Source organism: Trachemys scripta, chromosome 10, assembly GCF_013100865.1.
Source record: "Trachemys scripta elegans isolate TJP31775 chromosome 10, CAS_Tse_1.0, whole genome shotgun sequence".
In the NCBI taxonomy this organism is placed as follows: domain Eukaryota; kingdom Metazoa; phylum Chordata; order Testudines; family Emydidae; genus Trachemys; species Trachemys scripta.
The window spans coordinates 33,994,621-34,021,406 of record NC_048307.1 but is presented as its reverse complement, the minus strand read 5'-3'; the positions used below and the strand labels follow the sequence as shown (position 1 = coordinate 34,021,406).

The window sequence follows — 26,786 nt, the reverse complement described above, 5'->3', positions numbered from 1 at the left end:
ACTAGAAAGTCTTATCTTCCTGGGATTTCCACCTCCATTTAAAAACTCTGATCAATTTGAGATATGCCTCCCAGTCTGAATGACACCTCCATAAATATAAAGGTTGTCCTTCATTGCTTTACAATTCCCATGGCTGTTGTAAAGACAAGGAGGGTGAGGCAATATCTTTTATTGGACTGACTTCTGTTGGTGAGAGAGACCATTCAAGTTACACAGAGCTCTTCTTCACGTCTGGGAAAGGTACGACATTTCAAACACGGCTGTTGTCACATTTCTGATTGGTTAAGCTGGACAGTCACATGAATTCACCTCTCTGGCCACGTTCTGAACAGCTCCTTCTTATTTAAACTGGACTTGGTGTTAGGGAACATGGGGCTCATTTGGATATTTGGTTACATTAGGAGAGGAAATGACACCTAAGCTAAGTCCCTTAGGAACCAGCCTATTAGAAAGGGGCTCTGCAGGTGCCAGCTTCAACATCAGAAGACTTTATAGCAACATACTTGTGTCCTTTTGTGGTCATTAATCCCCACCCCTCATCCTATGCACTGCATGATACTGTATAGGCCAGCTATACTGAATGGAACAAAGGCTGTGAGAGAATGTATCCCATATATCCCAGCACAATACTGGTAACTCTGATCCAGCCTTTGAGGGGTTAAAAATTGTGTGGCTCACTTTTCAAAAGACAAACTAGGAAGGATTCGTCTGCACTTAAAACACTACAGTGGCACAGCCGTGCTTCAGTGTAGATACTACTTACACCGACGGGAAGGGCTCTCCAGTCACTGTAGTTAATCCACCTCCCTGAGAGGAGGTAGCTAGGTCAACAGAGGAATTCTGCCATCAGCCTAGCGCTGTCTACACGGGACTTAGGTCGGCTTAACACCACCACTCAGAGGTGTTGATTTTTCACATCCTGACCGACGTAGTTAAACAAACCTAATTTTCTAGTGTAGACCAGGCTGGAGACCCTTCCCCTTGCAGCCTCATCTTTTCCAAACAGATCTTCATTGAAAATGGCCCCTTCACACCAAGGAAATCTTGTCAGAGAAAGCTCCCCATCTTTTCCCAGGAGTCAGAAAGCAAGGTTACCTTTTGGTTCACAACAGCAACCCCTGGCAGCTGCCACCAGTGACAACCCAAAGACGAATTTCTGCTGAGAGAGAGCCCCAATCGTTATGCACACTCGCCTTTCACGCCCCTGCTCACCTTCCATCAGGGGGTCCCAGTGGCATTAGAAGCCTTCTTTCCGACTGCAGTGTGACGACTGGCAGACAGACCCCACTGCCTTCCCATTGACTCTGCCCGTTGTCCTCTCAAGCCGGGGCCCCAGTGAGGGCACACCATTCACGGCTCACTCTGCGACAGTTAGCCTTTTTCCATGTTTCTGAGGGAGGGAGAAGAAAAGCATCAGTAGCAGGGGGGGAGCCAGCACCACTTAAAACCTGACCCACAAGTGCATTTCCTTGCAGCCTGTTGGGAAAACATGAGGGGAGGAACCTTTAACGACAGGAAAGGTTACCCTGCCATGGTGACATGAGCCACTTCCAGCTGAGACAAGCTTTTGCAGGTACCAGGAGAATGTCCTGCACTACAGCCAGTGAGGCTGCTGACTGAAAGTGTGGTACTCTACTGAAAGCTTATAATGGAAGCCCTTCCCAGAGCGACTGCCAGAGACTGAGCAGGCTGCAAGCCACTGAAATTCTCATTCACAGTCATGCCACAGCTCGGGGCCCCAGTTCAAGACCCATGCCAGGATGCTGCTGCCCAGATCCATGATGCTATCACCTGATCCCCACGATACTAAGACCTAAATATTAATCTGTCCATGCGCCACTAGGATCAATGCTCCCTGTGTTACGGAGCTGGCATCCTGAGACATTATGCCAGGATTCTAGTACATCATGGTCTGAATGCACAGACAGCCTATGTCAGCTTTCAGTGCCTATGCCATAGCACCAGTGCCAAGACTACTGTGCCAATGCCTTTCTTGGCTAGACCAGTGATGCCAGTTCTCAATGCCACCCGCAGAGTGCCCCCCCAAGTGTCTGAGTGAAAATCTAAGCCTAGCCCCCTAGGGACTGCTGGGTGGGGATTTGACTCTGGTTTGGAAAGGAAGATGCAAAGCCAAAAAAACCAAAACACACAGTTGCAAGGGGCCTCGTTCAGTTTTGGGCAGATCTAATCAGAGCTCAGAACCTCTGCCCAGCTTTGTTAATTAGCAGCGATTTCAGAGCTCTGTACTCGCTCTGTTTTCAACTCCACAAATTAATCATGCTCCAAGTAGGCTAACGAGCACCCACCTACTCCTTCTCATTTCGGTGCTACAGTATCGCTGCCTAATTGCTTTGCTTTGTGAAAATGGCCACTGAATTCAGTAACTTCCTGTGCCACGAGCAGTGGGAGGGAAGGATCGCTTCGAAGAGGAAAACGTCTGGTTTGAGAAGCCATAGAAAACCAGGCCCCTTTTGATCCATGCGGAGGGGGTCTCTGCACATGCATCTCCCCACCCCCAGGTGGAAACTGGCGCGGGGGGCGGGGTGGGGGTCAGCTGCCTTCAGAGTTATATTCGCCTGTCTGCTGGGCTTGCATGCAGGCAGGCTGGGAGCTGGAGGTGTTCCAACCAGAGACTGAGTTTCATTTGCACACATCCTCCTCCCTAGGGCGGGATCCCCACTTCCAGGGGGCTCCTGGAGACAGGCAGACCCAACGGAGCCCTTCGCAGAGCAGTTCCAATGGCACAGCCTTTCCAAGGAGCAGGGCTAAATCTTCCTCTCTTCTGGTGGGAGGCAAACCCAACCCTTCCCACAGAGGCGTGCAAAAGAAACTCTCTGAAGGGAACTTGAGGAGGGTCATGCTCCCATGTGGCTAAGATCTGGCCCTTTGTCAGGCTGCCGTTGCAGACATCGCTACTAGTTCTCATGCCAGGAGCTGAGAGACAGGGTTGTTCCACCAGGAACAGCAGAGGGTTAGGCCTCCCAAACTAGTGCCCACTTTCTCCTACTCCCCAGGAGCTGTGCAGATGTTGGGAAATCTGCAGAGGGCAGGGACATCCACCCAAAAGCCTTGTCCCTGTACAATGGCTCCCAGTCCGGCTTTGTCCCCTGGGGCCTTCATCAGCATTCTGGAAGGGTCTCTCCTGTGGGCTTTGGCCCCAGACCATCTCTAGAGGGTCACAGGCACAGCAAATTCCCTTGAGGTTGGCGAGAGGACAATGCCTCCTCCAGACAACCCTGAGCACAAACCATCCTGCGCCCCAGAGAGCCACCGCAAAGGGGCTTCCATTGAGTCAGGAGAAGGGGAGAGAGGTTCTTCTGGAGGTACTGCCTTGGGGTTGGGATTAACTGGATCCCCGTTCCCTCTTGTGATAGACCCAGACCAGTTGGGAACAGCAGAGTAGCAGAAGGGAGATATACTGGCCACTGGATAAGTAGTTTTCTGTTCCCTGAGTGACCAGAGCAGGGGCTGCTCCAGGCTAATAGACCACCTGACTCCAATTAACCTGCTAAGAGTCAGGTGAGGCAATTAAGCACCTGAATCTAATTAAGGCCCCTCTGATGCTATAAAAGGGCTCACTCCAGTCAAGCCAGGGGGAGCTAGGGAGCCAGAGGAGAGGAAGTAAGTGTGTGTGTGTGTGTGTGTGTGTGTGTGTGTGTGTGTGTGTGTGTGTGTGTGTGTGTGNGTGTGTGTGTGTGTGTGTGTGTGTGTGTGTGTGTGTGTGTGTGTGTGTGTGTGTGTGTGTGTGTGTGTGTGTGTGTATATATAGATATAGATATAGATATAGATATATATAAGGAACTGGGAGCAAGAGGTATGCAAGAAGCTGAGAGTGAGTAGGCGTACTGCTGGAGGACTGAGAAGTACAAGTGTTATCAGACATCAGGAGGAAGGTCTGGTGGTGAGGACAAAGAAAGTGTTGGGAGGAGGCTATGGAGAAGTAGCCCAGTAGGTGTTGTGCAACTGTACCAGGAGGCACTAAACAGCTGCAGTCCACAGGGCCCTGGGCTGGAACCTGGAGTAGAGGGCGGGCCCGGGTTCCCCCCATACCTCTCAACTCCTGATCAAACACAGGAGGAATTGACCTGGACTATAGCTTCTACCAGAGGGGAAGGTCTCAGGACTGTGTCCTGACCCACAGGGTGAATCTGTGAAGCGAGCAAATTAGAAATTAATGGAGATATCCCATCTCCTAGAACTGGAAGGGACCTTGAAAGGTCATCGAGTCCAGCCCCCTGCCTTCACTAGCAGGACCAAATCCGCCAAAAAGCCCAGGACCCATCAAGGTAGAGGAGGAACTTCGTCACACTCTGCACACAGAAGGGGAGGGTACAATATAGCACAACAACAACTTTAAATAAGAACCCTACGTAGGGAGCGTCCCCACCCCATTGCTTGGAGCATGGCACAACAGAACAAACCCAAACACCACACAGTCAAACGCCAGTGCCAGAAGGAGTGCTGCAGTGAGCACCCCAGCCTGACTTCTCAGCTCCACCCGGGTCAGGGAAGCACAGAGCTCAGTTACTCACCTGAATCGAACGAAAAACAAGTTGTAATCAGCAAGAAACGTTTCCATTTTATCAACACGCAAGGTTTCAATCAACCCCCACTGTGACAGGGTCCCACTGCGCCCACCCTTTATGTGCAGCCCCTCAGAGACCTTCCCTGCCGTTTATCTGCAGGGATTCACTTGCCTGCCTTTCACACGTGAGTGCCATCAGAGTATTTACAATATTCCCCAGCTTTACTCCCCCTTCTCCAAAAAGCAGGGCGGGGGGAGCCAGGGCCGGCTCCAGGGTTTTGGCCGCCCCAAGCAGCCAAACAAAAACAAAAACAAAAAACAAAAAAAAAAGCCGTGATCGCGATCTGCGGCGGCAATTTGGCGGGAGGTCCTTCGCACCGAGCAGGAGTGAGGGACCATCCGCTGAATTGCCGCTGAACAGCTGGATGTGCCGCCCCTCTCCAAAGTGGCCACCCCAAGCACCTGCTTGGTAAGCTGGTGCCTGGAGCCGGCCCTGGGGGGAGCGTCTTCTCTCAGAGCACTCCCTTTTGACAGGCCCTTTTAGCCTTTTCTTTTATATCTCTCTCCTGCATCCTCCCCCTCCCTCTCCCTTCCTTCCTGTGCTCTTTTATCCAGTCTCGGTGTTACTGAACTCAATAGCTACTTCCACCCCAATCTGATCCCATAATCAGGAATTCCTCTCCTTAACCAGACCCTCCCCGGGGGGACGCATGGGTTAAACAGTGACCAGAGTGCTGTGTCAGTGGCTGATTCCCAGCACTCTGTCACCACCACCCCTCCTCCGGCCCCCACACAAGTCAGAATTTTGTTTCACGGGAGATTTGGAACATTTTTGGTTTTGTTCCAATTCTGAACAAAAAATGGGTTGAAATCGCAGACTTTTCCTTGAAACAGAAAATCCAGTTCCCCCAGCTCTATTCTCATCCCTTTGATCTATCCTTGATCTCTCCATTTGGGGGTTTACAGTGGTTTGAATTTGGCCTCATGCCTCGGACATGTTTTGAGGGTATGCCCATTGCCTCTTCAAGGAGTTTTATTGGTGGCCTAAGAGCTCCTTATTTTTTTCTCAGTGGCTGATGAGTTGTCTCATCTCGTATTTCTTGTTGCCCTCGAGCCATTGACTTGTGCAATTAGGATACATGATCAAATTAAGGACAGTCCAGCGAGTCAGCCATTCTCTGGCTAACCCGTCACTCCTTGCGGCTGTCCTGTTAGATTCATAGATTCATAGATTCATAGATTATAGGACTGGAAGGGACCTCGAGAGGTCATCGAGTCCAGTCCCCTGCCCGCATGGCAGGACCAAATACTGCCTAGACCATCCCTAATAGACATTTATCTAACCTACTCTTAAATATCTCCAGAGACGGGGATTCCACAACCTCCCTAGGCAATTTGTTCCAGTGTTTAACCACCCTGACAGTTAGGAACTTTTTCCTGATGTCCAAGCTAGACCTCCCTTGCTGCAATTTAAACCCATTGTTTCTGGTTCTATCCTTAGAGGCTAAGGTGAACAAGTTTTCTCCCTCCTCCTTATGACACCCTTTTAGATACCTGAAAATTGCTATCATGTCCCCTCTCAGTCTTCTCTTTTCCAAACTAAACAAACCCAGTTCTTTCAGCCTTCCTTCATAGGTCATGTTCTCAAGACCTTTAATCATTCTTGTTGCTCTTCTTTGGACCCTTTCCAATTTTTCGACATCTTTTTTAAAATGCGGCGCCCAGAACTGGACACAATACTCCAGCTGAGGCCTAACCAGAGCAGAGTAGAGCGGAAGAATGACTTCTCGTGTCTTGCTCACAACACACCTGTTAATGCATCCCAGAATCATGTTTGCTTTTTTTGCAACAGCATCACACTGTTGACTCATATTTAGCTTGTGGTCCACTATAACCCCTAGATCCCTTTCTGCCGTACTCCTTCCTAGACAGTCTTTTCCCATTCTGTATGTGTGAAATTGATTTTTCCTTCCTAAGTGGAGCACTTTGCATTTGTCTTTGTTAAACTTCATCCTGTTTAACTCAGACCATTTCTCCAATTTGTCCAGATCATTTTGAATTATGACCCTGTCCTCCAAAGTAGTTGCAATCCCTCCCAGTTTGGTATCATCCGCAAACTTAATAAGCGTACTTTCTATGCCAATATCTAAGTCGTTGATGAAGATATTGAACAGAGCCGGTCCCAAAACAGACCCCTGCGGTACCCCACTCGTTACGCCTTTCCAGCAGGATTGGGAACCATTAATAACAACTCTCTGAGTACGGTTATCCAGCCAGTTATGCACCCACCTTATAGTAGCCCCATCTAATTTGTATTTGCCTAGTTTATCGATAAGAATATCATGCGAGACCGTATCAAATGCCTTACTAAAGTCTAGGTATACCACATCCACCGCTTCACCCTTATCCACAAGGCTCGTTATCCTATCAAAGAAAGCTATCAGATTGGTTTGACATGATTTGTTCTTCACAAATCCATGCTGGCTATTCCCTATCACCTTACCACCTTCCAAGTGTTGGCAGATGATTTCCTTAATTACTTGCTCCATTATCTTCCCTGGCACAGAAGTTAAACTAACTGGTCTGTAGTTACCTGGGTTGTTTTTATTTCCCTTTTTATAGATGGGCACTATATTTGCCCTTTTCCAGTCTTCTGGAATCTCTCCCGTCTCCCATGACTTTCCAAAGATAATAGCTAGAGGCTCAGATACCTCCTCTATTAGCTCCTTGAGTATTCTAGGATGCATTTCATCAGGCCCGGGTGACTTGCAGGCATCTAACTTTTCTAAGTGATTTTTAACTTGTTCTTTTTTTATTTTATCCGCTAAACCTACCCCCTTTCCCATTAGCATTCACTATGTTAGGCATTCCTTCAGACTTCTCGGTGAAGACCGAAACAAAGAAGTCATTAAGCATCTCTGCCATTTCCAAGTTTCCTGTTACTGTTTCTCCCTCTTCACTAAGCAGTGGGCCTACCCTGTCTTTGGTCTTCCTCTTGCTTCTAATGTATTGATAAAAAGTCTTCTTGTTTCCTTTTATTCCCGTAGCTAGTTTGAGCTCATTTTGTGCCTTTGCCTTTCTAATCTTGCCCCTGCATTCCTGTGTTGTTTGCCTATATTCATCCTTTGTAATCTGTCCTAGTTTCCATTTTTTATATGACTCCTTTTTATTTTTTAGATCGTGCAAGATCTCGTGGTTAAGCCAAGGTGGTCTTTTGCCACATTTTCTATCTTTCCTAACCAGCGGAATAGCTTGCTTTTGGGCCCTTAATAGTGTCCCTTTGAAAAACTGCCAACCCTCCTCAGTTGTTTTTCCCCTCAGTCTTGATTCCCATGGGACCTTACCTATCAGCTCTCTGAGCTTCCCAAAATCTGCCTTCCTGAAATCCATTGTCTCCATTTTGCTGTTTTGTAGACACCAGAACTGGACACAGGATTCCAGCAGTAGTCGCACCAGCGCCAAACACAGAGGTGAAAACCTCTTTCCTCGTACTTAAGATTCCCATTTATGCATCCCAGAATCACAGTAGCCCTTTTGACCACAGAATCTTACTGGAAGATGATTATCCACCATGACCCCCAAATCTGTTTCAGAGTCACTGCTTCCTAGGATAGTCCCCCATCCTGTAAGTGTGGCCTGCATTCTTTGTTCCTAGATGTATACACTGATATTTAGCCATATGTTATGAACATACAGCTAAGGGTAGCATAAAATTCCTCTTTTACCTGTAAAGAGTTAAGAAGCTTAAATAACCAGTTGGCACCTAACCAAAAAAAACAATAAGGGGAAAAGATACTTTTAAATCTGTGGGGGAAGGATTTTGTTTTGTGCTTTGTGTTGTTGTTCTTTCTGAGACAAAGAGAAAGACCAAGCAAGTAATCCAGTTTCTACTGAAATGATACATTTAATATTACAGAAATAGTAACTAATAGCAAAAATATGTGTTAAATTATCTTTTGTTTTAGCTTGTGAATTTTCCCTATGCTAAGAGGGAGGTTTATTCCTGTTTTTTGTAACTTTAAAGTTTGCCTAGTGGGGAATCCTCTGTGTTTTAAATCTTATTACCCTGTAAAATTACCTTCCATCCTAATTTTACAGAGGTGCTTCTTTTACTTTTTTCTTTATAATAAAGTTCTGTTTTTAAAATCAGATTAAGTTTTTAGTGTCCTAAAAACCCAAGGGTCTGGTCTGTGTTCACCTTGGTTACCTATTTGGTTGGTATACTATTCTCAAGCCTCCCCAGAAAAGGGGGTGAAGGGGTTTGGGGGGATATTTTGGGAAAACAGGAACTCCAAGTGGCCCTTTTCCTGAATCTTTGTCTAACTCACTTGGTGGTGGCAGCGATACCATCCCAGGGCAAGAAATTTGTGCCTTGGGGAAGTTTTTAACCTAAGCTGGTGTAATATAAGCATAGGGGGTCTTTTCATGTGGGTCCCCACATCTGTACCCCAGAGTTCAGAGTGGGGAGGGAACCCTAAAACCATATTAAAATTAATATTGTTTGCTTGTGTCCAGTCTACCAAGCGATCCAGATTGCTTTGTAGTGGTTACCTGTCCTCTTCATTATTTACCATTCCCTCAATTTTTGTGTCATCTAGAAACTTTGGGTGATTATTTTATGTTTTCTTCCAGGTCATTAATAAAAATGTTAACTGGTGTAAGGCCAAGAACCAATCCCTGCAGGACTTCAATAGAAACATGCATTCAATGATGATTCCCCAGTTACAGTTACATTTGGACACCTATCAGTTAGCCATTTTTTAATCCATTTAATGTGTGACAATTTTATATCTTTCTAATCTTTTAATCAAATGCAATTTGGTACTGAGTCAAACATCTTACAGAAGTCTAAGTATATTACATCAACACTATTACCATTATCAATTAAACTTATAATCTCATCAAAAAGGCATCATGTTAGTTTCACAAGAGCTGTTTTCCATAAACCCATGTTGATTGACTAATTATATTACCCTCTTTTAGTCCTTATTAATGGATTCTTGTATCAGCCACTCCATTATCTACCCCAGGATCGATGTCAGACTGACAGGGCTATAATTCCCAGGTCATCCCACTTACCCTTTTTTAAATACCAGCACAACATTAGCTTTCTTCCAGTTCTCTGGAACATCCCCAGGTTTCCAAGACTTATTGAAAACCAGCATTAATGGCCCAACAAACTCAGCCAGATCTTTTAAAATTCTTGGATGCAAGTTACCCGGACCTCCTGATTTTAAAATATCTAACTTCAACAGCTGCTGTTTAACATCCTCTTGAGATACATGAGGAATGGAAAGAGTGTTATCATATGATATGACATCATCTGTTTTTCCCAAATACAGAACAGAAATATTTGTTGAACACTTCTGCCTTTTCTTAATTGTTATTGATAATTCTACCGTTTTCATCCAGTACTGGACCAATTCCATTGTTGGGATTTTTTTGGTCCTAATATACTTTTTTTAAAAACCTCCTTTTATTGTCTTTAACTCTGCTGGCAATGGTTTTCTCTTTGTGTCCCTTTGCTTCCCTTATCAATGTTCTACAATATCTAACATCTGATTTATATTCATTACTCTCAATTTCCCCTTTCTTTATTTGTTATATATTATTATTTTTATTTTTCATAGCTGCCTTCACTTCCCCTCTAAATCAGGTCCATTTTTTAACCAGTACAGCCTTCTTCCTTGTGGGACTATGCCTTTTGGGGCATCTAGTAAGGTGTTCTTAAACAATTCCTATTTATCACTCACATTTTTCTGATTAAATTCTTCCTCCCAGCTGATCTGGCTCGTAACTGTTTTCATATTTGTGAAAATGGCCCTTTTAAAACGCCAAGGATGTACATCACTGGTCTGGACTTTATTCTGTTCACATATTATAAACGCGATCAAGTCTTGATCACTTGTACCTAAGTTGCAGTTCCCTGCTGAGGCACACAAGAGGAAATCAAAAGGTCCTTGCACAGTCTTCTCCCACATTCTCACCCAACCAGGACTGACCATTTTGGAGTCCTTTGATTTCCCCATTAATCCACTTTTAGGTTTGGGTATGGTGCGGAGATTGCTCTGGTTTTATTGGGTGATGATCATTAAGCACTTTACTAAGGCTGGGAAGTGCCCAGGCAGAGCGTACAAGGTTAAGTAAGAGGTTAAGGTGAGTCAATGAGGGAGTTGGGAAGAGAAGCCAGATTTCCAGAGATCATAGTACATTGCCAGAGCAAGCTGTTAGAGCCAGGAAAGTGCAGCCCCAAAGTATTCATGAATATTCATCCAACTAAAATCTACCAGTTTGCTTTCTTGGTATATGCAGGTGGCGTTAGTTATTAAGCCAACATCAACTCCACTGGGATGTGCAGTCGACACTATGTTCTGTTATTCTCTTCATGTCACAGAAGACAGGAACAGCTAGACAAGACAGAGGCAGCTCTTCACTAAGTTGCTTCTTCTATGGATGCATTCCTTCGGATGCCTAATAGAACTGAGCAGGAATTTTGTGAAAAATTCCAATTTTTGTTGTTGTTCCATAATGGAAGAAAAAAATCTTGGAATTTTTCACTAAATGGCTGCATGACTCCCCGGTTGCCTGGCCAGCAACCTGCCCATCTATCTTCCAGGATGGCAGCTAGGCAGAGAACCAGCTGCCCAGCTCCCTGGCAAGTCAGCAGCCCTGGAGAGCCCCGGGTCTGGGAAAAGTTCTCCTGGTGGGATGCTCTGGAGCTAGGAACCTTGGGAGCCTGGGCTCTGAGGATCTGGGCAGGCAAACTGGGAGGAAACCAGGCAGGTTTAGAAACCTATGCAAGGGCTCTGTTGGAAATCTGTTTCGTTTGTCGGAATTTTATTAAAAATCGATACATTCCCACAGAACGTTTACATTTTGACAAATCAGCCCTTTCCAATGAAAAAGTGTTCCCTCTGAAAATTCCCACTGACTTTCATGCCAATTTCTGAATGGAGCTTTGACTCGACGTCACAGTTAAATAAATACCAATCAACAGAGTGTCATTAATGAGACTCTTTGAACATTCCTAGTTATCGAAGCTAAACCTCACTTACAGAGCTACTTTGGCATTCCAGTGCTTCAATTGAGAGACTGGCCCCATCCACAATACTGGATTCAAAACCATCCATGACCATACTCATGGGCAAACATCCAAGGATCAAGTATCCATGCAGCTTTTTCCCTTTGGGAATATCAAATTCAGATCTAGTTTACAATCCAGGCATCAGGACTTGGATCAGAACATCCTGACCTTAAGGAAATGCAGATTTGGATCCAATTCCAGATCCAAACTTTGCTACTGGAGCCAATTTCCACTTAAATTATGTAAATGTGTCAGCCTGGTCATAAAATAAAGACTTTGGGAGTGTCTAAACCTGAGGAATAGTTCCGGTGCAGTTTGGTGCCAGAGCAGACATGTAATTGTCCTGTAATACTCCAGCTCTCATTTTTGTACCTCAGTGATCCTCCCCAGGAAGGACTCATTTTTCTTTCTTACTGAGTGGTTGATGGCGTGTGATGCCCGGCCTGAAGGCTCTTCCTGCACCCAGACTGCAGCATCAGTGCAGCATGCAATTGTTCGTGCAGGCCGCCCGCACAAGAATTGAAAAAAGACCCACAGTCAGCACAGCACTTGGAGCAGCACAGAGCGTTTATTGGTCTATGGCAGGGGCAGCTAAACTGTGGCTCGTGAGCCACATGCGGCTCTTTTACCATTAAAGTGCAGCTCACAGAGCCCCCCAAGCCTCCCTCATTCTCCACCTACCAGACTGGGGGCGGGGAGAGCTTGGGACCTCTGCCTTGCAGCAGGGTGGTGCAGTAGGGGCTTCTGCCCAACAGGAAGGGGGGTCTTGGGGCTTCTGCCCAGTGGGGAGCGGGGTTATGGGGCTTCAGCCCCATGGGTCACACCTGCCAGGGCTCAGGGCTTCAGCATGAGTGGTGCTGAAGCCCCGAGCCCAGTCAGGTGCCTTGTTCTGTTTTAAACTTTGAACTATATGTTACCAAAGTGATCAGAAAAGACACACCATTATTTTCTCTCTCTTCTGAGTCAGGAGTTCCTGCAAATACCACAGACACAGAACGGTATTGCTCAGCTCCAAAACCAAATACAATGGGTAGATTATCAAACAGCTCAGGCATGCAACTGCACTGTTATCGCAATTGCACACTTAAACTGGGCAGCTGTACACGCCAATAGCTAATTAGACGCATTTGTACAAATCATAACCTCTTGAGCATGCACAGTAATTATGTGCTTAATTTTAGTGCACAGTTGGATGCTCCCAATGTCTGGAAATCTGGCCTGCTTTGCTGTTTTGGAGTTAATGTTTGTCTACTTGATTTTAGTCAAAGGAATACTGTGCCATGGCAGGTAAATAGTATAATGGCTAACAAGGGTCAGGCTGGAGACTCTTGTCTACATGCTCAGGGTTTTACTGATCACCATATTTGGGGTCGGGAAGGAATTTTCCTCCAGGGTAGATTGGCAGAGGCCCTGGAGGTTTTTCTCCTTCCTCCGCAGCATGGGGCCGGGATCACTAGCAGGAAGATTCTCTGCCAATTGAAGTCTCTAAGCCACAGGATTTGGGGACTTCAACAGCAGAGTCAAGGGAAAGGGTAGGGACGGCTTTGTGGCCTGCATCATGCAGGGGGTCAGATCAGATGATCATAATGGTCCCTTCTGACCTTAAAGTCTATGAGTCTACTTAAAGCTACACAATGTAGATTTTTATAAAACCAAATATAAGTCAGAAGCCACAAGACAGGAAAGAAATAGCCACTGAAATGTAGTTTCTTCCCAGAAGCACACGGGAGTAATCCCACCAACCCTCCAAGCCTGCTTGTAATTTGGGTTTGGGGTGCCTGTGTCACTCACCATGACGAGCTTCTCCAAAGCCCCCAAGTTAGAGGCACTTCACTGTGGCACCTCCAGAAGCACAGTATCCTTTTTCACCATCCTGGGGCATTGGTTCAATACAAGGGCTTAGCCACGGTTGGCCGTGAGTGGGCCATGGCCCACCCAATCAGCACCCAAGCCTACTCCGATCAGAGCCTCTGTGTATGCCAAGTTTAAGTCAATTTATTAATGTGCAATATAAATGATTTGCTGTGGGTTCAGGCCTGTAGTCAGTGCCTGCCCACCGTCAAGTTGGGGCCCAACCACATTTCCATTCCTAATTATGCCACTGGCTCGACAGCTGCTCGGAGGGGAGCATGGGGGCCTACAAAGCCCTAGGTTTCCCCTGATGACTCTCAGATCCCGCCTGATCTGGCCTGACCCTATTTAAGCTGTGAGATGGGATGAAATAGCAGTTGGAAGCAGATTGACTGGAGGCTGAGGTGGGAAGAGCTCCAGAACGTTGGGGAATCCTGGCTGCTGGTCAATCATCAAGGGCGGAGGATGACTGCTGAAAATCTGCAGAATGTCAGCACTCACTACAGGACTTGAAGTTCCTGCTGAGCATGTTGGCTCCTCCCTGCCACTGGACACACACTGCAGTGGTGGCTGCCTTTCAGCCACCCTTTGGCTGGCCAGGGAATGACACTGTCTCTGCTCAGGCACAGACCCCACCCCTGTGACCCACACGTTCACCTCTTCGAGAGCGCATTATTGTAGCTGTAGCTGAGGACACATGTAACTGCCCCTGAGCAGCAGAAGCTCATGCAGCAACTACTGGACAAATCTGACCCTGACTATGTTCAGGCCTATATGCACGACCCTCCTCTATGAGGAGATTCTCAGACAGTAGAGACATCTTCCCAGGACTAACCCACAGTGGTGGAGACTGAAAGCAAAATAGGTGAAAAGAAGGAGGAAGAAAAAAAGCTACAAACACTTTGACATGTACATGGGGAACAGCAGAGGCTGTAATAATATTACCATGTAGGGCACTGTCAGTGCTATTGTATGTTGTTGTAGAGAGCTTAGATACCACAGTGGCACACAACTTGAATACTGTGTGCTCAAAAAAGATCTATCAGAATGGAAGAGGTACAGAGGAGGGCAACAAAAATTATTAGGAGGAAGGAACAGCTTCTATATGAGGAGAGATTAACAAAAGTTGGACTGTTCAGCTTGGAAAAGAGATGACAAAGGGAGGATATGATAGAGGTCTATAAAATCGTGAGTGGTGTAGGGAAAAAGTGTTATTTACTCCTTCTCATAACACAAGCACCAGGGGTCACCAATGAAATTAACAGGTAGCAGGTTTAAAACAAAGAAAAGGAAGTACTTTTTCACATAGCACACAGTCAACCTGTGGAACTCGTTGCCAGGGGAGATTGTGAAGGCCAACAGAATAACTGGATTCAAAAAAAGAACTGGATAAGTTAATTGAGGACAGGTCTGTCAATGGCTATTAGCCAAGATGGGCAGGGATGCAACCCCATACTCTGGGTGTCCTAAGCCTCTAACTGCCAGAAACTGAGAGTGGAAGACAGGGGATGGATCATTCGATAATTGCTATGTTCTGTTCATTCCCTTTGAAACATCTGGCATTGGCCACTGTTAGAAGACAGGATACTGGGCTAGATGGACCATTGGTCTGATCCAGTATGACCGTTCTTATTTTCTTAAGTAGTGATAGAAAAAGATAGAAACTTTGTTGGTACAGCATGCATTTTCCCCATCCACAACCAGTAACATTTGGTCGACTGGCTACTGGATAGAAACTGATTTGGAGATGGAAAGTGTCTTAAAAACCAGGTCACAGCTAATGCAGAGTTCCAGTGGAGCCCAGAGCTGTGTCATGCATCAGTCAAAACAAGTGATGGGTTTCTGGTTTTTTAATGGTCCCCCAAGCCAACTCTATCAGCTCCACCAAGGAGACATTGTTCACTTTATGCCCTGCAGCCATCCAATACTTCAAAGGGAAGATAGTGTTACGCACAAGAAGTAAGGCTAAAGATAGCGACATCATTAATCATCAGGATGTCAGTGGCATCCTTCCAAGAAAAACAGAGGCGTAACCAGGTGGTAACTCAAGAGCTGTACATCTTCAGCTGCAGTCCTCCACTGGTGCCAGGAGGTCGTACTCCTTAGCAACCCACCTACCTGCATCTCTTGGACTTAGGCCAGTTCCATACTAGAAAATTAGGTCAGCATAACAACATTGCTCAGGGGTGAGAAAAATTCAAACCCCAGACGTCAACTTAACTACGCTGCTAAGTCCCTGTGTACACAGCGCTAAGTCGACAGATGAATTCTTCCATCAATCTAGCTACCACTTCTCAGGGAGGTGGATTAACTACAGCGATGGGAGAACCCTTCCCATCAGCACAGGTAGCGTCTACACTGAGGCACTACAGCTGTGCCACTGTAGCATTTCATGTGTAGACAAGCCCTTAGATCTTCAATCCTAAGAGCTCAATTCTGCCACCCTTACTCAGGTGAAATCCTTCCAAGCCGAGGAGCCCCAGTGAAATCAATATTAATGCTCAGTAAGGATGGCAGAATTGACTCCAAAGAGAAGTTTGTAAAGGAATACACAGTAACAATTCAGATGAAGGTAACCATGGAATATAAAGGTCACCACTGAGGGATTTAACGTACACTATAACTAGGACTTGTCCTCTGGTGTCTGTGCCTTGTTGTGGCAGGACAGCTTGCGTGCTCTAATGATCTCCAGAGTCTGTGTAGGTGGGGGCTTTTTGCTCCTGGTAGGTTAAACCATGCTGGATTGGTCTGTGGGGGAGGGGCCAGACAAAACAGACACCCTGGTCCTCCAGGTTGAGGGTTAGGCATAGGGCTAACAACCCTGTCCCATAAAAAACAAAATATGTTACAGAAACAGCGACAGAGAAATCGACCATTATTGTGTGTGATGGCCTTCAGGAGTCAATGACCTGTATGACTGCCAGTGGTGAATGCTGAAAGGAAGCCACTGGCATGAAGACTGAAGTGCTCAACACCAAGACAAAAACCAAATCTGGAACCTACGGACAATGTACGAAACAGGGAAGTTAACTCAGGTCCCAGCAGAGATGAGACACTACAGCTTACACATCCTGGGTGTCAGCGAGAGCAGATGGATGGGATCAGGAAGATTAACAACAGCCTCAGGAGAAACTTTGCTGTTTTCTGGACGAGATGATGGACAACACCATGAGGGTTTTGCCATCCTTTTGAAGAAGGGAGTGGAGCATTCCCTGCTTGAATGGAAATCCATCAGCAGCAGACTTATGAGAGCCAGACTGAAAGGGAAACATAATAATATCACCCTGATTCAGTGCTATGCTCCAACAAATGACAGCGATGAAGAAATAAATTTTTACACTGCAGGAGTTAGAGAGAGTACCACGCCACGACCTAACTATCATCATGGGAGACCTGAATGCCAAGGTCGGTAAGGATAACACAAACAACGACAGAGCAATGGGAAGATATGGGTGTGGCACCATGAATGAAAATGGAGAAAGGCTAGTTGATTTCTGTAATATGAATGACCTAGTCATCAGCACAACCCTATTTGAACATCAGGAAATTCACAAGCTGACATGGAGTTCTCCAAATGGCAGAGATAAGAACCATCTTGACCATATCATGATCGATGGCAAATGGCAATGCTCATTGACACATGTAAAAGTGAGAAGGGGTGCAGATGTTGGCAGCAACCACCACCTTGTGACAGCCTCCATCAAGCTCAAACTGAGAAGTGTGGATCCACCACACAAAGGACATAGACGTTATGATATTGACAAGCTAAAGTCCCTTGAAATACAGAAAGCCTTCATTCTGCAGTTAAAGAACTGGTTTCAGGCACTTGCAGACCTTGATGGAGAGGATGGGAATGCAGATGAGGAGATCAACAAGAAGTGGGACAAAGTAACAGCAATTTATAAACAGAGCAGTGAAGCCTGTCTAGGCTACAGGCAGAAGAGAAGGAAGGAGTGGATTACACCCAGCACATGGAAAGCCATAGAAACCAGACGAGCCCTGAAGAAAAATGTTTTAGACACAAAATCCCAGAAGCTAAAGAACAAATACCATGAGCAGTATAGCTAGGCTCCCTGGGAGGTCAAACACCTCTTGAGAGCAGACAAACGGCATATATTGATAATCGGGCAACACAAGCAGAGGATGCAGCTGCTCGTGATCAAGGAACTGTCTACAAAATGATACAGCTTATCAGTTTGGTAAACGGCAGACACCAACAAACATTCTCATCAGGAACAAACAAGGCCATCTACTAACAATCACAAAAGAACAAGAAATGCGCTGGACAGAGCATTTCAAAGAATTGCTGAATGGGGAGCCACCTAAAGAGGAAGCAAACATCCAGAAGGCAGAAGAAGATCTTGATATCAATACAGACACCACAACTAAGGAAGAGATCATTCAAGCCATCAAATCCTTGAAAAATGGGAAAGCTCCTGGCAAAGATAACTTGAATGCAGAATTGTTCAAGGTAAATCCTAAATTAGCGGCATCTATCCTGGCCCCTCTAGTTACATCAGTCTGGGAAAGGGAAAAAGTGCCAGATGAGTGGACCAATGGGGTTATAGCGAAGATACCAAAGAAATACATTCTCAGTGACTGTAATAACAGGCATCACACTTTTATCTGTGCCAAGCAAAGTATTGTGTAACATCATAGTCCAGCATATATCAGAGGCAGTTGATAGTGTTCTCAGAAAAGAGCAAGCTGGTTTTCGGAAAGGGCCTAGATGCACAGACCAGATCTTCATTCTACGAAACATAATAGAACAGTGCTTAGAATGGCAATGGCAACTGTAAATAAATTTCATAGACTTTGAGAAGGCTTTTGATAGCATTCACAGGACCAGCATATGGCGCATTCTGCGAGCATATGGAATTCCTTTCCATATAATCAACTTCATCAAAAGCTTCTATTTCAACTTTACATGCAGTGTTGATCACAGTGAGCTCAGTTTTGAAGTCAAAACAAGAGTACGCCGGGGTGTGTCATGTCTGCAATCCTTTTCAACACTGCCGTTGACTGGGTAATGCGGCATACAACAGAAAACAGGCCAAGAGGCATTAAATGGACACTCTTCTCATCCCTTGAAGACCTGGACTTCGCAGATGATGTTGTTCTCCTACACCACCCAACACCATATACAAGAAAAACAACTCGACTCAACACATTCAGCCAGCAAATAGGACTGAAAATCAACCACAATTAGACAGGTTTCAGAGTAGCAGCTGTGTTAGTCTGTATCCGCAAAAAGAACAAGAGTACTTGTGGCACCTTATATGCATATGCATCCGAAGAAGTGGGTTGTAGTCCGTGAAAGCTTATGCTCTAATAAATTTGTTAGTCTCTAAGGTGCCACAAGTACTCCTGTTCTTTTTGCACAATAAGACAGATATCATGACCGCTAATATTGCTTCACCATCACCAGTATGGATAAAGGATTAAGTTTCACCAATGTAGAAACATTCGCATACTTAGGTAGCACCATCAGCCAGGATGGTGGAACAAGCCAGGACATCCAGATCAAAATCAATAAAGCCAGAAATACCTTCAGGAGCTTAAATACAGTCTGGAAATCATCAAAATACAACACCAAAACCAAACTCAAGATTTATCAGAGCTGCGTACTTTCTATACTACTTTATAGTGCAGAATGCTGGGGAATGGGAAAGTATGACATGTCCAAACTGTCTTCATTCCATACAACCTGCCTCAGAAAAATCCTCTGTATTTTTTGGCCCAGAACAATCTCAAACCAAGATCTATTGACACAGTGCACCCAAGAGGATATGAGCACCATCATTGGTGGGGGGAGGGATAGCTCAGTGGTTTGAGCATTGGCCTGCTAAACCCAGGGTTGTGAGTTCAATCCTTGAGGGGGCCACTTAGGGATCTGGGGCAAAATCAGTACTTGGTCCTTCTAGTGAAGGCAGGGGGCTGGACTTGATGACCTTTCAAGGTCCCTTCCAGCTCTAGGAGATGGGATATCTCTATTAATTTATTTATTATTTATTTATTGCCAGGAGGCATTGGAGATGGATCAGTCATGTGCTTCAGATAGCAATAAGATGGACACCTGAAGGCAAGCAAAAATGAGGCCACCCAAAAACAACATGGTGAAGAGCTGAGCTGAAAAACCTGGGGCACAGCTGCGAAACTATTGAAAGACTTGCCAGAAACAAACAGGAGTGGAGGAGCTTCGTCACTGCCCTAAACGCCAGAGGCGTAATAGGAACATGATGATGGTGATAACCAGGACATTTCCATTTCCAATGTTTTCACACTGTCAATCAGCATCCAAGTGCCTGGGCTGCTCTCAGAGTACCAGTGCGAGAAGCTGAGTTGTGTGCCTCCTGGTTGAACGATGCACCAGACATTTTCACCAGGAGCTCTCTCTTTCAAAACACAAGATAACATGATTTACCTTCATTGCATGCACTCTGTACACAAGATGGGAACACTACACTATCTTACAGCATAGGAAGCCATTCCCTCCGCCATTCCAATGGAAGCATTTGGATTGGAACAAAGCTCTGGTGGGTATCAATACAGCCTGGAGTTTTCTAGATAAGCCACAGTAACTGTGTTCAGATAATCAAGAAGGCAGGAGCTGTTCAGCAATGGGCTCATCCTCCTGGGGTCTCTGCTCTATTAATCAGACCTCCTCATTATCCAAATCTCTTCCTTGTTGCCCAGCATGAGAATGCCCTGTGCATCGTGTAGCTCATGCTAGGGGACAAGGAAGGGATTTGGACAATGCGGAGGTTTGGGGAATAGGGTTTTGGATAAAGAGGAGTATTCTGTATATTCATGAAAAATATTTACTCTAATGTAACACAGTATTTTCCATCATTTTTATATTATAGTGAATATTAGATATTAGCATATAATATAATGCCCATATAAAGGTCTAATTCTTGCCCTTTAATTCCTATTAATAGGTGTCAGACGGTTATCCTTCTTCAATTCCTGTCCTACACTGTTGTACTGTAAAATGGTTAGTACCTTCTGCTCCAGGGGCAGCATTTCGGTAGTGAAAAGGGGATTCCAACTGAAGTTTGTAGAGCACTGTGGGATCTTTAACTGGAAGGTGTGGATAAATGTCAGCCATTAATAACATTTGCACAAGGAGACACAGTCCAGGCTTATTAAGGGCAGACAGTTAAACTAGGGTCAGAATGTTGGAATTATATTCTTTGCTGTATCACGACATCAGATTCCCATGAGACATGCATAATGCTCCATGGCACAGTAGTTAGTCAGGATTTGACACTGTGCTCAAAACCTATTTCCTGTTTTACCAGTGATTTGGCATTGACTTAACTTGAAAAGGAGGATGGGAGATGGTCCACAATTTTCCACTTAGCTCTTCTCAGCTGCATGGCCATTTTTACCCAGTGGATGTCAAAACCCAGTTCATCTCTGGCTACCCCATCTCTGGGGTAGGGAGGAGTTGATTTCTGTTGTAGGACCTTCTCAGAGTGAGAGCTAACAGCTGGCATTCTAGCTCCTCTGAGCTCCAGCCTAGCAATCTGTTTTAGGGGACTCAGGGCCAGACTATGGCTGGACCCCTGGGGCTCTGCCAGGGTGTGTCAGGCAGATGGCAGAAGTCTACTTCATTGGGGCCCACGCTGCAGGGACAATCGCAATTGCAGCTCCGTGCTCTCTGGTCATAAAGGGGATCAGAGCAGAAAGGGTGTCCCAGAGCTCCAGGAGGCATTGTCTGTCTCCCACAACTGCCGCCTGGGTGGTAGCATTTCACAAAGCCTTCAGCACAGAACCTTCATTTAATGCCACACTCTAGACTAAATGTGTACTTATACCCTGACTCTATAGACAGGACATCAAAGGGTTTCATAGTGATCATCTCTCAATGATTCCCCAGCACCATACCCAAGTGTTGACATCAGTCAGGACCCAAGAACAAATTCTCCTGTGTTTGTTGCTCTCCCCACTACAGTCTGAGCCAAATTCTCCACTCAGCTACACGCTTTAAACTCCACTCACTTCCCCCTGGGATCTGAAGCCAACCTGGGTTCTTTTGCCTCACAAATTAGTTAACGATTTGATGTGTAAGCCAGGCTACAATCCAGCTTCTTGTCCCAGAGCCACATTGGCTCTCCAAAGCGAACTGGAGTGAAAGGATCTGTCTACACCACAAAAAAAAATATGTTCTTAACTCAGGTTAGCTAACTCGGGTTAAAACAGCAGTGAAGACACAGCAATTCAGCTTTTAACTCGGGTTTGTAGCTCATTCAAGCCTATAGGGAAACCAAGTTGCTATGGCTTCACTGCTATTTTAACCTGTGTTCTTAACTTGGATTAGCGAACACATCTTTTTTTGCAGTGTAGACATACCCCAAAGCAGTACACCCTTATTTTTGCCACTAAAGTCAGTAGATCTGACTCTGAATATACAGAGGGTTTGCTTCTGACCTCACATTGCTGTGAAGTGCTGCATGCTGGAGCAGAGAGGATTGAAATCTTCATTGTAGAAACGTTATTGGGCAAAATTTGCCCTTTTTCCTCCTTACAAATCATTTGAGAATTAATAGTTGCTGAATTGCTTATGAAAACAAATTTCCTTCCCATTAGGTGTTGGCAGACTGGTTTCCTTAGACTGTCCTGAATTCACGGTTCAGACTGCCACCTTTTGGGAAAAAAATAGGGACACATTCACTGTAACATGAACATTTTATGCAAATTATTTAATGAGTCTACTTGTATATTTGCAAATAATCAGCATAGAACCCTAAACTTTAGCTTTAAAATTACTGTATGGGTTTAGTGCTGGTGAAAAGTGTTGGGCTGGTGACTAAAGCCCTCTGTTTATCTACAAGCCAGCCACATGGCCAGCCAACACATATTGCCCTGCCAGCATGCCTTCGTCCTGACCAGGGCCGGGGCTTTCTCTAGGGGTGACAGAAGTAGTTCAGTCTCTATGGCCCATGCAGTAGTTGACCTCTGATGACTCTGCCAATTAGTCATGGGTGGTGCATGAACCCCCACCCCCTCCCCCGTTCGGGGAGACTAGCCTCCTGCCCCGCCCCTTCTGCCTTAGGCCCTGCCCTCACTCTGTGCCCCCACTCTCACCCACTGGGGCCAGAGGAGCCCTGAGCTCCCCATGGTGGGAAGCGTTAGCGGAGGTTTGCAGAGGCTTAGCCTCCCGCAGCCTCCTTCACGTGGCACCCAGGCAATTAGTACAAAGTCTCATAGCCAGATTGTAATGTGGGAACTTGAATGGAGAGCCATGAAACCCATCTCAAACAGAGGACACCAAACATCCATCAGATAGGAACAACTCGCAATCCCGGCTAAACTGGATTAGAGTCCAACTGGTGGCCTACACATGAAAGGCTCTGCAGCCCATTAGCAACACTCCGGGACTGGATGTCTCAGGATAAATGCTAACTTACAGGGGGGTTCAACAACTATATATTACATATCAACCAATCTGCCTATGTTTAAAAAAATAAAGTTGCCAAGTCAAGTACTAACAACATTTAGGCAAAGACAGAATTAAGTTTGCTCATGCAACCATAACTCTTCCCCCTTGTGTGTCAATGCATCAGGAAACAGTCTTTCATTGCATGATCCATACTAGTTTTTTCCCCATTTTTTCAGCTGAGTTTGAACCCAAGACCTTGAGATTCATAGCACAGACCTCAACTACTTGAGCAAAAGGAGTAAACCCACAACGAAAGAAAGCCATTACCGTATACATGCCCCTAGAAAAAGCCACAGCACACAACTTGTCAGTGGGTCTCACAGCTATTTGTAAGAGAGTGGAAAAGTGCTGGGTATCAGGAGCCATAAGTGCTATTCCTGATTCTGGAAAGGGAGCATATGCTAGTAATTAGAGCAATGGTTCCAGATAGAAAATCCAGGCACATAGATCTGACACCTGAAAGGCTGTGTGTCTAGTTGGATGAGATTTAGGCCTGTCATAGCAAAGACCAGACTTCTAGTCCCACCTCTGCTAGAAATGACCTTGTGCAACCTTGCAGTTGACTTATCTCTAAAACACAAGACTGTTTTTTGCCTGCCTCCTAAAGCAGCAGGGTTGTGGATTACATGAAAACCTGTCAGTAGAAGAGGTGAGACCGGGATCATTGGTGTCCTAGCTTCCAGCCCAAGGCACCTTCTCCTAGGACCTAGATCAAAGGAAGTGTGGGGCACATGCATGCACACATGAATTGTGACAGTCTCACTTTGCAGGTCTGAGGAACGTGAGACAGCCCTTTGGATGTAGGGACTTTCCTATGAAAACAGGGAAGAGTTGCAACCCTATTACAGGTGTATGATTGGTCACTTAAGTCATGTGGTATTGATTCTGTGCAATAATTGGATGTTGAAAACTTTTTAAGCAGGAACATAATGAATGGTAATGACTGAACAGGTCAGGAATAGTCTTGTTCACATGAGGCTATGGCTCTTCACACAAAGAGCAGCCAAACCCCAAACACTCCTGAAAACAAAAGACTATTTGCATGAATGTTCTTGAATACTCAATGGAATTGAGGGGCAGGAACATGTTTGCATCAAGCAGCCATTCCAGACTTGGTGCTCCCAGACATTCATTTGTGCAGGGTTGGACAGCAATAATAATGAATCATTTCGTTCCTTGAGATTATGCCACAACTTTAAGGCACAAAGACATGGCATAATAAGCCCCATGAAATGTATTCACTCACTTTACCAGCTTATTGCTACATTGCAACTACACAGTGGTGGAAACTACCCCCTCATGCTGTCAGAGGCATTGGGCCTGTAGCAGCACTGACAGCCTCGGAGAATGAGTGAAATCTCATTCCCAGTCCCACACATATAGTGTCCTTTTCTAGCACTGTTAATGTTTTATACTGACCATGCACTTCAATGGCATCTTGCATCCAGAATTATCAAATCATTGTACATACATTCATTTATGACCCTGTGAGCTGGGCCAATGAGGAAACTGAGACCCAGAGAGCTGATGTGACTTGTTCAATGTCAGACAGAGTGGCAGAGTCAGGAATTGAATGCAAGCATCTTGACTCCTAGTTCCCTTCTTCTCTAGCTATGAGACCACATTTAGCCTTCCTTCCTAAACCCAAATGGGAAAGCCAATCTAAGTTGCAGAAGCACATCACAGAATCCTGAATTATGTTAATATATTTAACTTTCATGTAAAATATAATCAAGAAAAATTGATCTTTCGAAATCTTTGCACACTTATTTATTCCTAGTTTAACAATTGTCAGGAATTCTCTTCCTTGACATTACTGTGGGAGTAAATGATGTCAGAAAAGCCCCATTGCTACCAGTGGATAGAAGGGATGCTTAGCCTGCATAGACCTGCTGGGTTTTCTGCGGTCAGATTTGTGCCAGGAATAGGTACTAATGATCCCACTGTAAAACCAGCTCGCTGTCAGCGACCAGAATCACTTGCAAAAGTCTATTCTAACAAGCCACCTGGGACTTTGGTTGTCACTATGCTACACCATGGTCCCTTGGGATTTCAAGGTAACAGCAGGGATACAACTCTGATCCATTTGCTCCAAAATGCACAAGCTTCTACCACTGGTGATAAAGAAGAATCTCCTCCATGGGCAATCCAGAGCCTCACACACCCAGCTGAGCTGCTCTAAGTCCATTCAGCAGAACGAGGGAGTGGTACATATTGACAATAGCACTGTGTTACTACTGTGCTGCCAGCTACTGCCAGTCAGGCCCGCCAACAAGGGCGGGGCAAAGGGGGCAACTGCCCAGCAGGCCGGGCCACAGGAAAGATTCAAGTGCCGCTCAGCTGATTAGCAGACCGCGCACAGCCTGCAGCATGTGGGGACCGACTGGCTAAGCAGCAGTTCTGCAGAAAAGGCCCTGGGGATCACAGAGGACGAGAAGCTGGATATGAGTCAGCAGTGTGCCCTCATTGCCAAGAAGGCCAACGGCATATTGGGCTGCATTAGTAGGAGCACTGCCAGCAGATCAAGGGAAGTGATTATTCCCCTCTATTCGGCACTGGTGAGGCCACATCTGGAGTATTGCGTCCAGTTTTGGTCCCCCCACTACAGAAGGGATGTGGACAAATTGGACAGAGTCCAGAGAAAATGATTAGGGGGCTGGGGCACATGACTCACAAGGAGAGGCTGAGGGAACTGGGGTTAGTCTGCAGAAGAGAAGAGTGAGGAGGGATTTGATAGCAGCCTTCAATTACCTGAAGGGGGGTTCCAAAGAGGATAGTGGCAGATGACAGAACAAGAAGCAATTGTCTCAAGTTGCATTGGGGGAGCTCTAGGTTAGATATTAGGAAACACTATTTCACTAGGAGGGTGGTGAAGCACTGGAATGGGTTAGCTAGGGAGGTGGTGAAATCTTCATCTTTAGAGGTTTTTAAGGCCCAGCTTGACAAAGCCCTGGCTGGGATGATTTAGAAGGGGATTGGTCCTGCTTTGAGCAGGGGGCTGGACTAGATGACCTCCTGAGTTCCCTTCCAACCCTAATATTCTACATTTCTGTGTGTTCAGGTGCCCCTCACACCATGTTGCTCTGTCCTGCTGCAGCTGCTCCCAGGACCCTCCTACTGTCTGTGTAGAGTGGGGGAAAAGAGGGTGCTGATGTCAGGGTGTCCCCCTCCCCTGTACCCCATCTCTGCAGAGCAGGGGAGAGAGGATACAGCCTGGCTCAGGTGGACTCAGAGGTGCTGAGGTCTGAGCCTGAGTGTGTGACTGAGTGCCTTTCTTAAGGAGACAGTGCACTGTTTGTGAGATTTTCCCAGCGGCCAGCTCACACACTCTGTCTCTCTCTGCCTCTCTCTCACACACACACACTCTCTCTCTCTCCCCCACCCCGGCCCCCACCCATGTACCCCATCTCTGCAGAGAGGTAGAGAGACAACAGGACTCAGGAACAGAGCAGGAGAGCTTTCAGTGAGTGTCTTAAAGAGACAGCGCAGGCATCTCTCAGAAACTTCCCCAGCAACCAGCACACACACTGTCTCTTTGTCAAACACACACACACACACACACACACACAGTCTCTTTCACACTCACCTCCCAACACATACTTGCATTATTATTGTTGTTACTTCTTGGTACTTCCTGCAATGCACATATATTCTCTGTAATTTTATTCTTTCAAAGTGTGTTATTTTAGTGTCTTGACTAGGCTACGCATTTCGTAATTTTTATTTCTCTTACACTTAAATTTAATTCTTTGAGTAGTGAGTTCTAAAATGCCTAACCTGTCCTGGCTGGAGTAATTATCCCTATGGTAACTTTTTAAAAATATATATTATTTCTAGGTTTTTTGTTTCTACTGGTGGTGCACATCCGCACATACCTC

The 26,786-nt window shown here is 45.7% G+C and overlaps 1 protein-coding gene across 1 annotated transcript in view; it reads right to left on the bottom strand.

Annotated features, from left to right (window-relative positions):
• NLRC3 (NLR family CARD domain containing 3) overlaps positions 1–26,786 on the bottom strand; it is a 75,409-nt gene that overhangs the window by 44,178 nt on the left and 4,445 nt on the right. The window contains exon 2 of the mRNA XM_034784732.1: positions 1,213–1,390. Coding sequence (XP_034640623.1) covers positions 1,213–1,219 — 7 coding nt within the window. The 5' untranslated portion in view covers positions 1,220–1,390. The remainder of the gene's footprint in view (positions 1–1,212; positions 1,391–26,786) is intronic.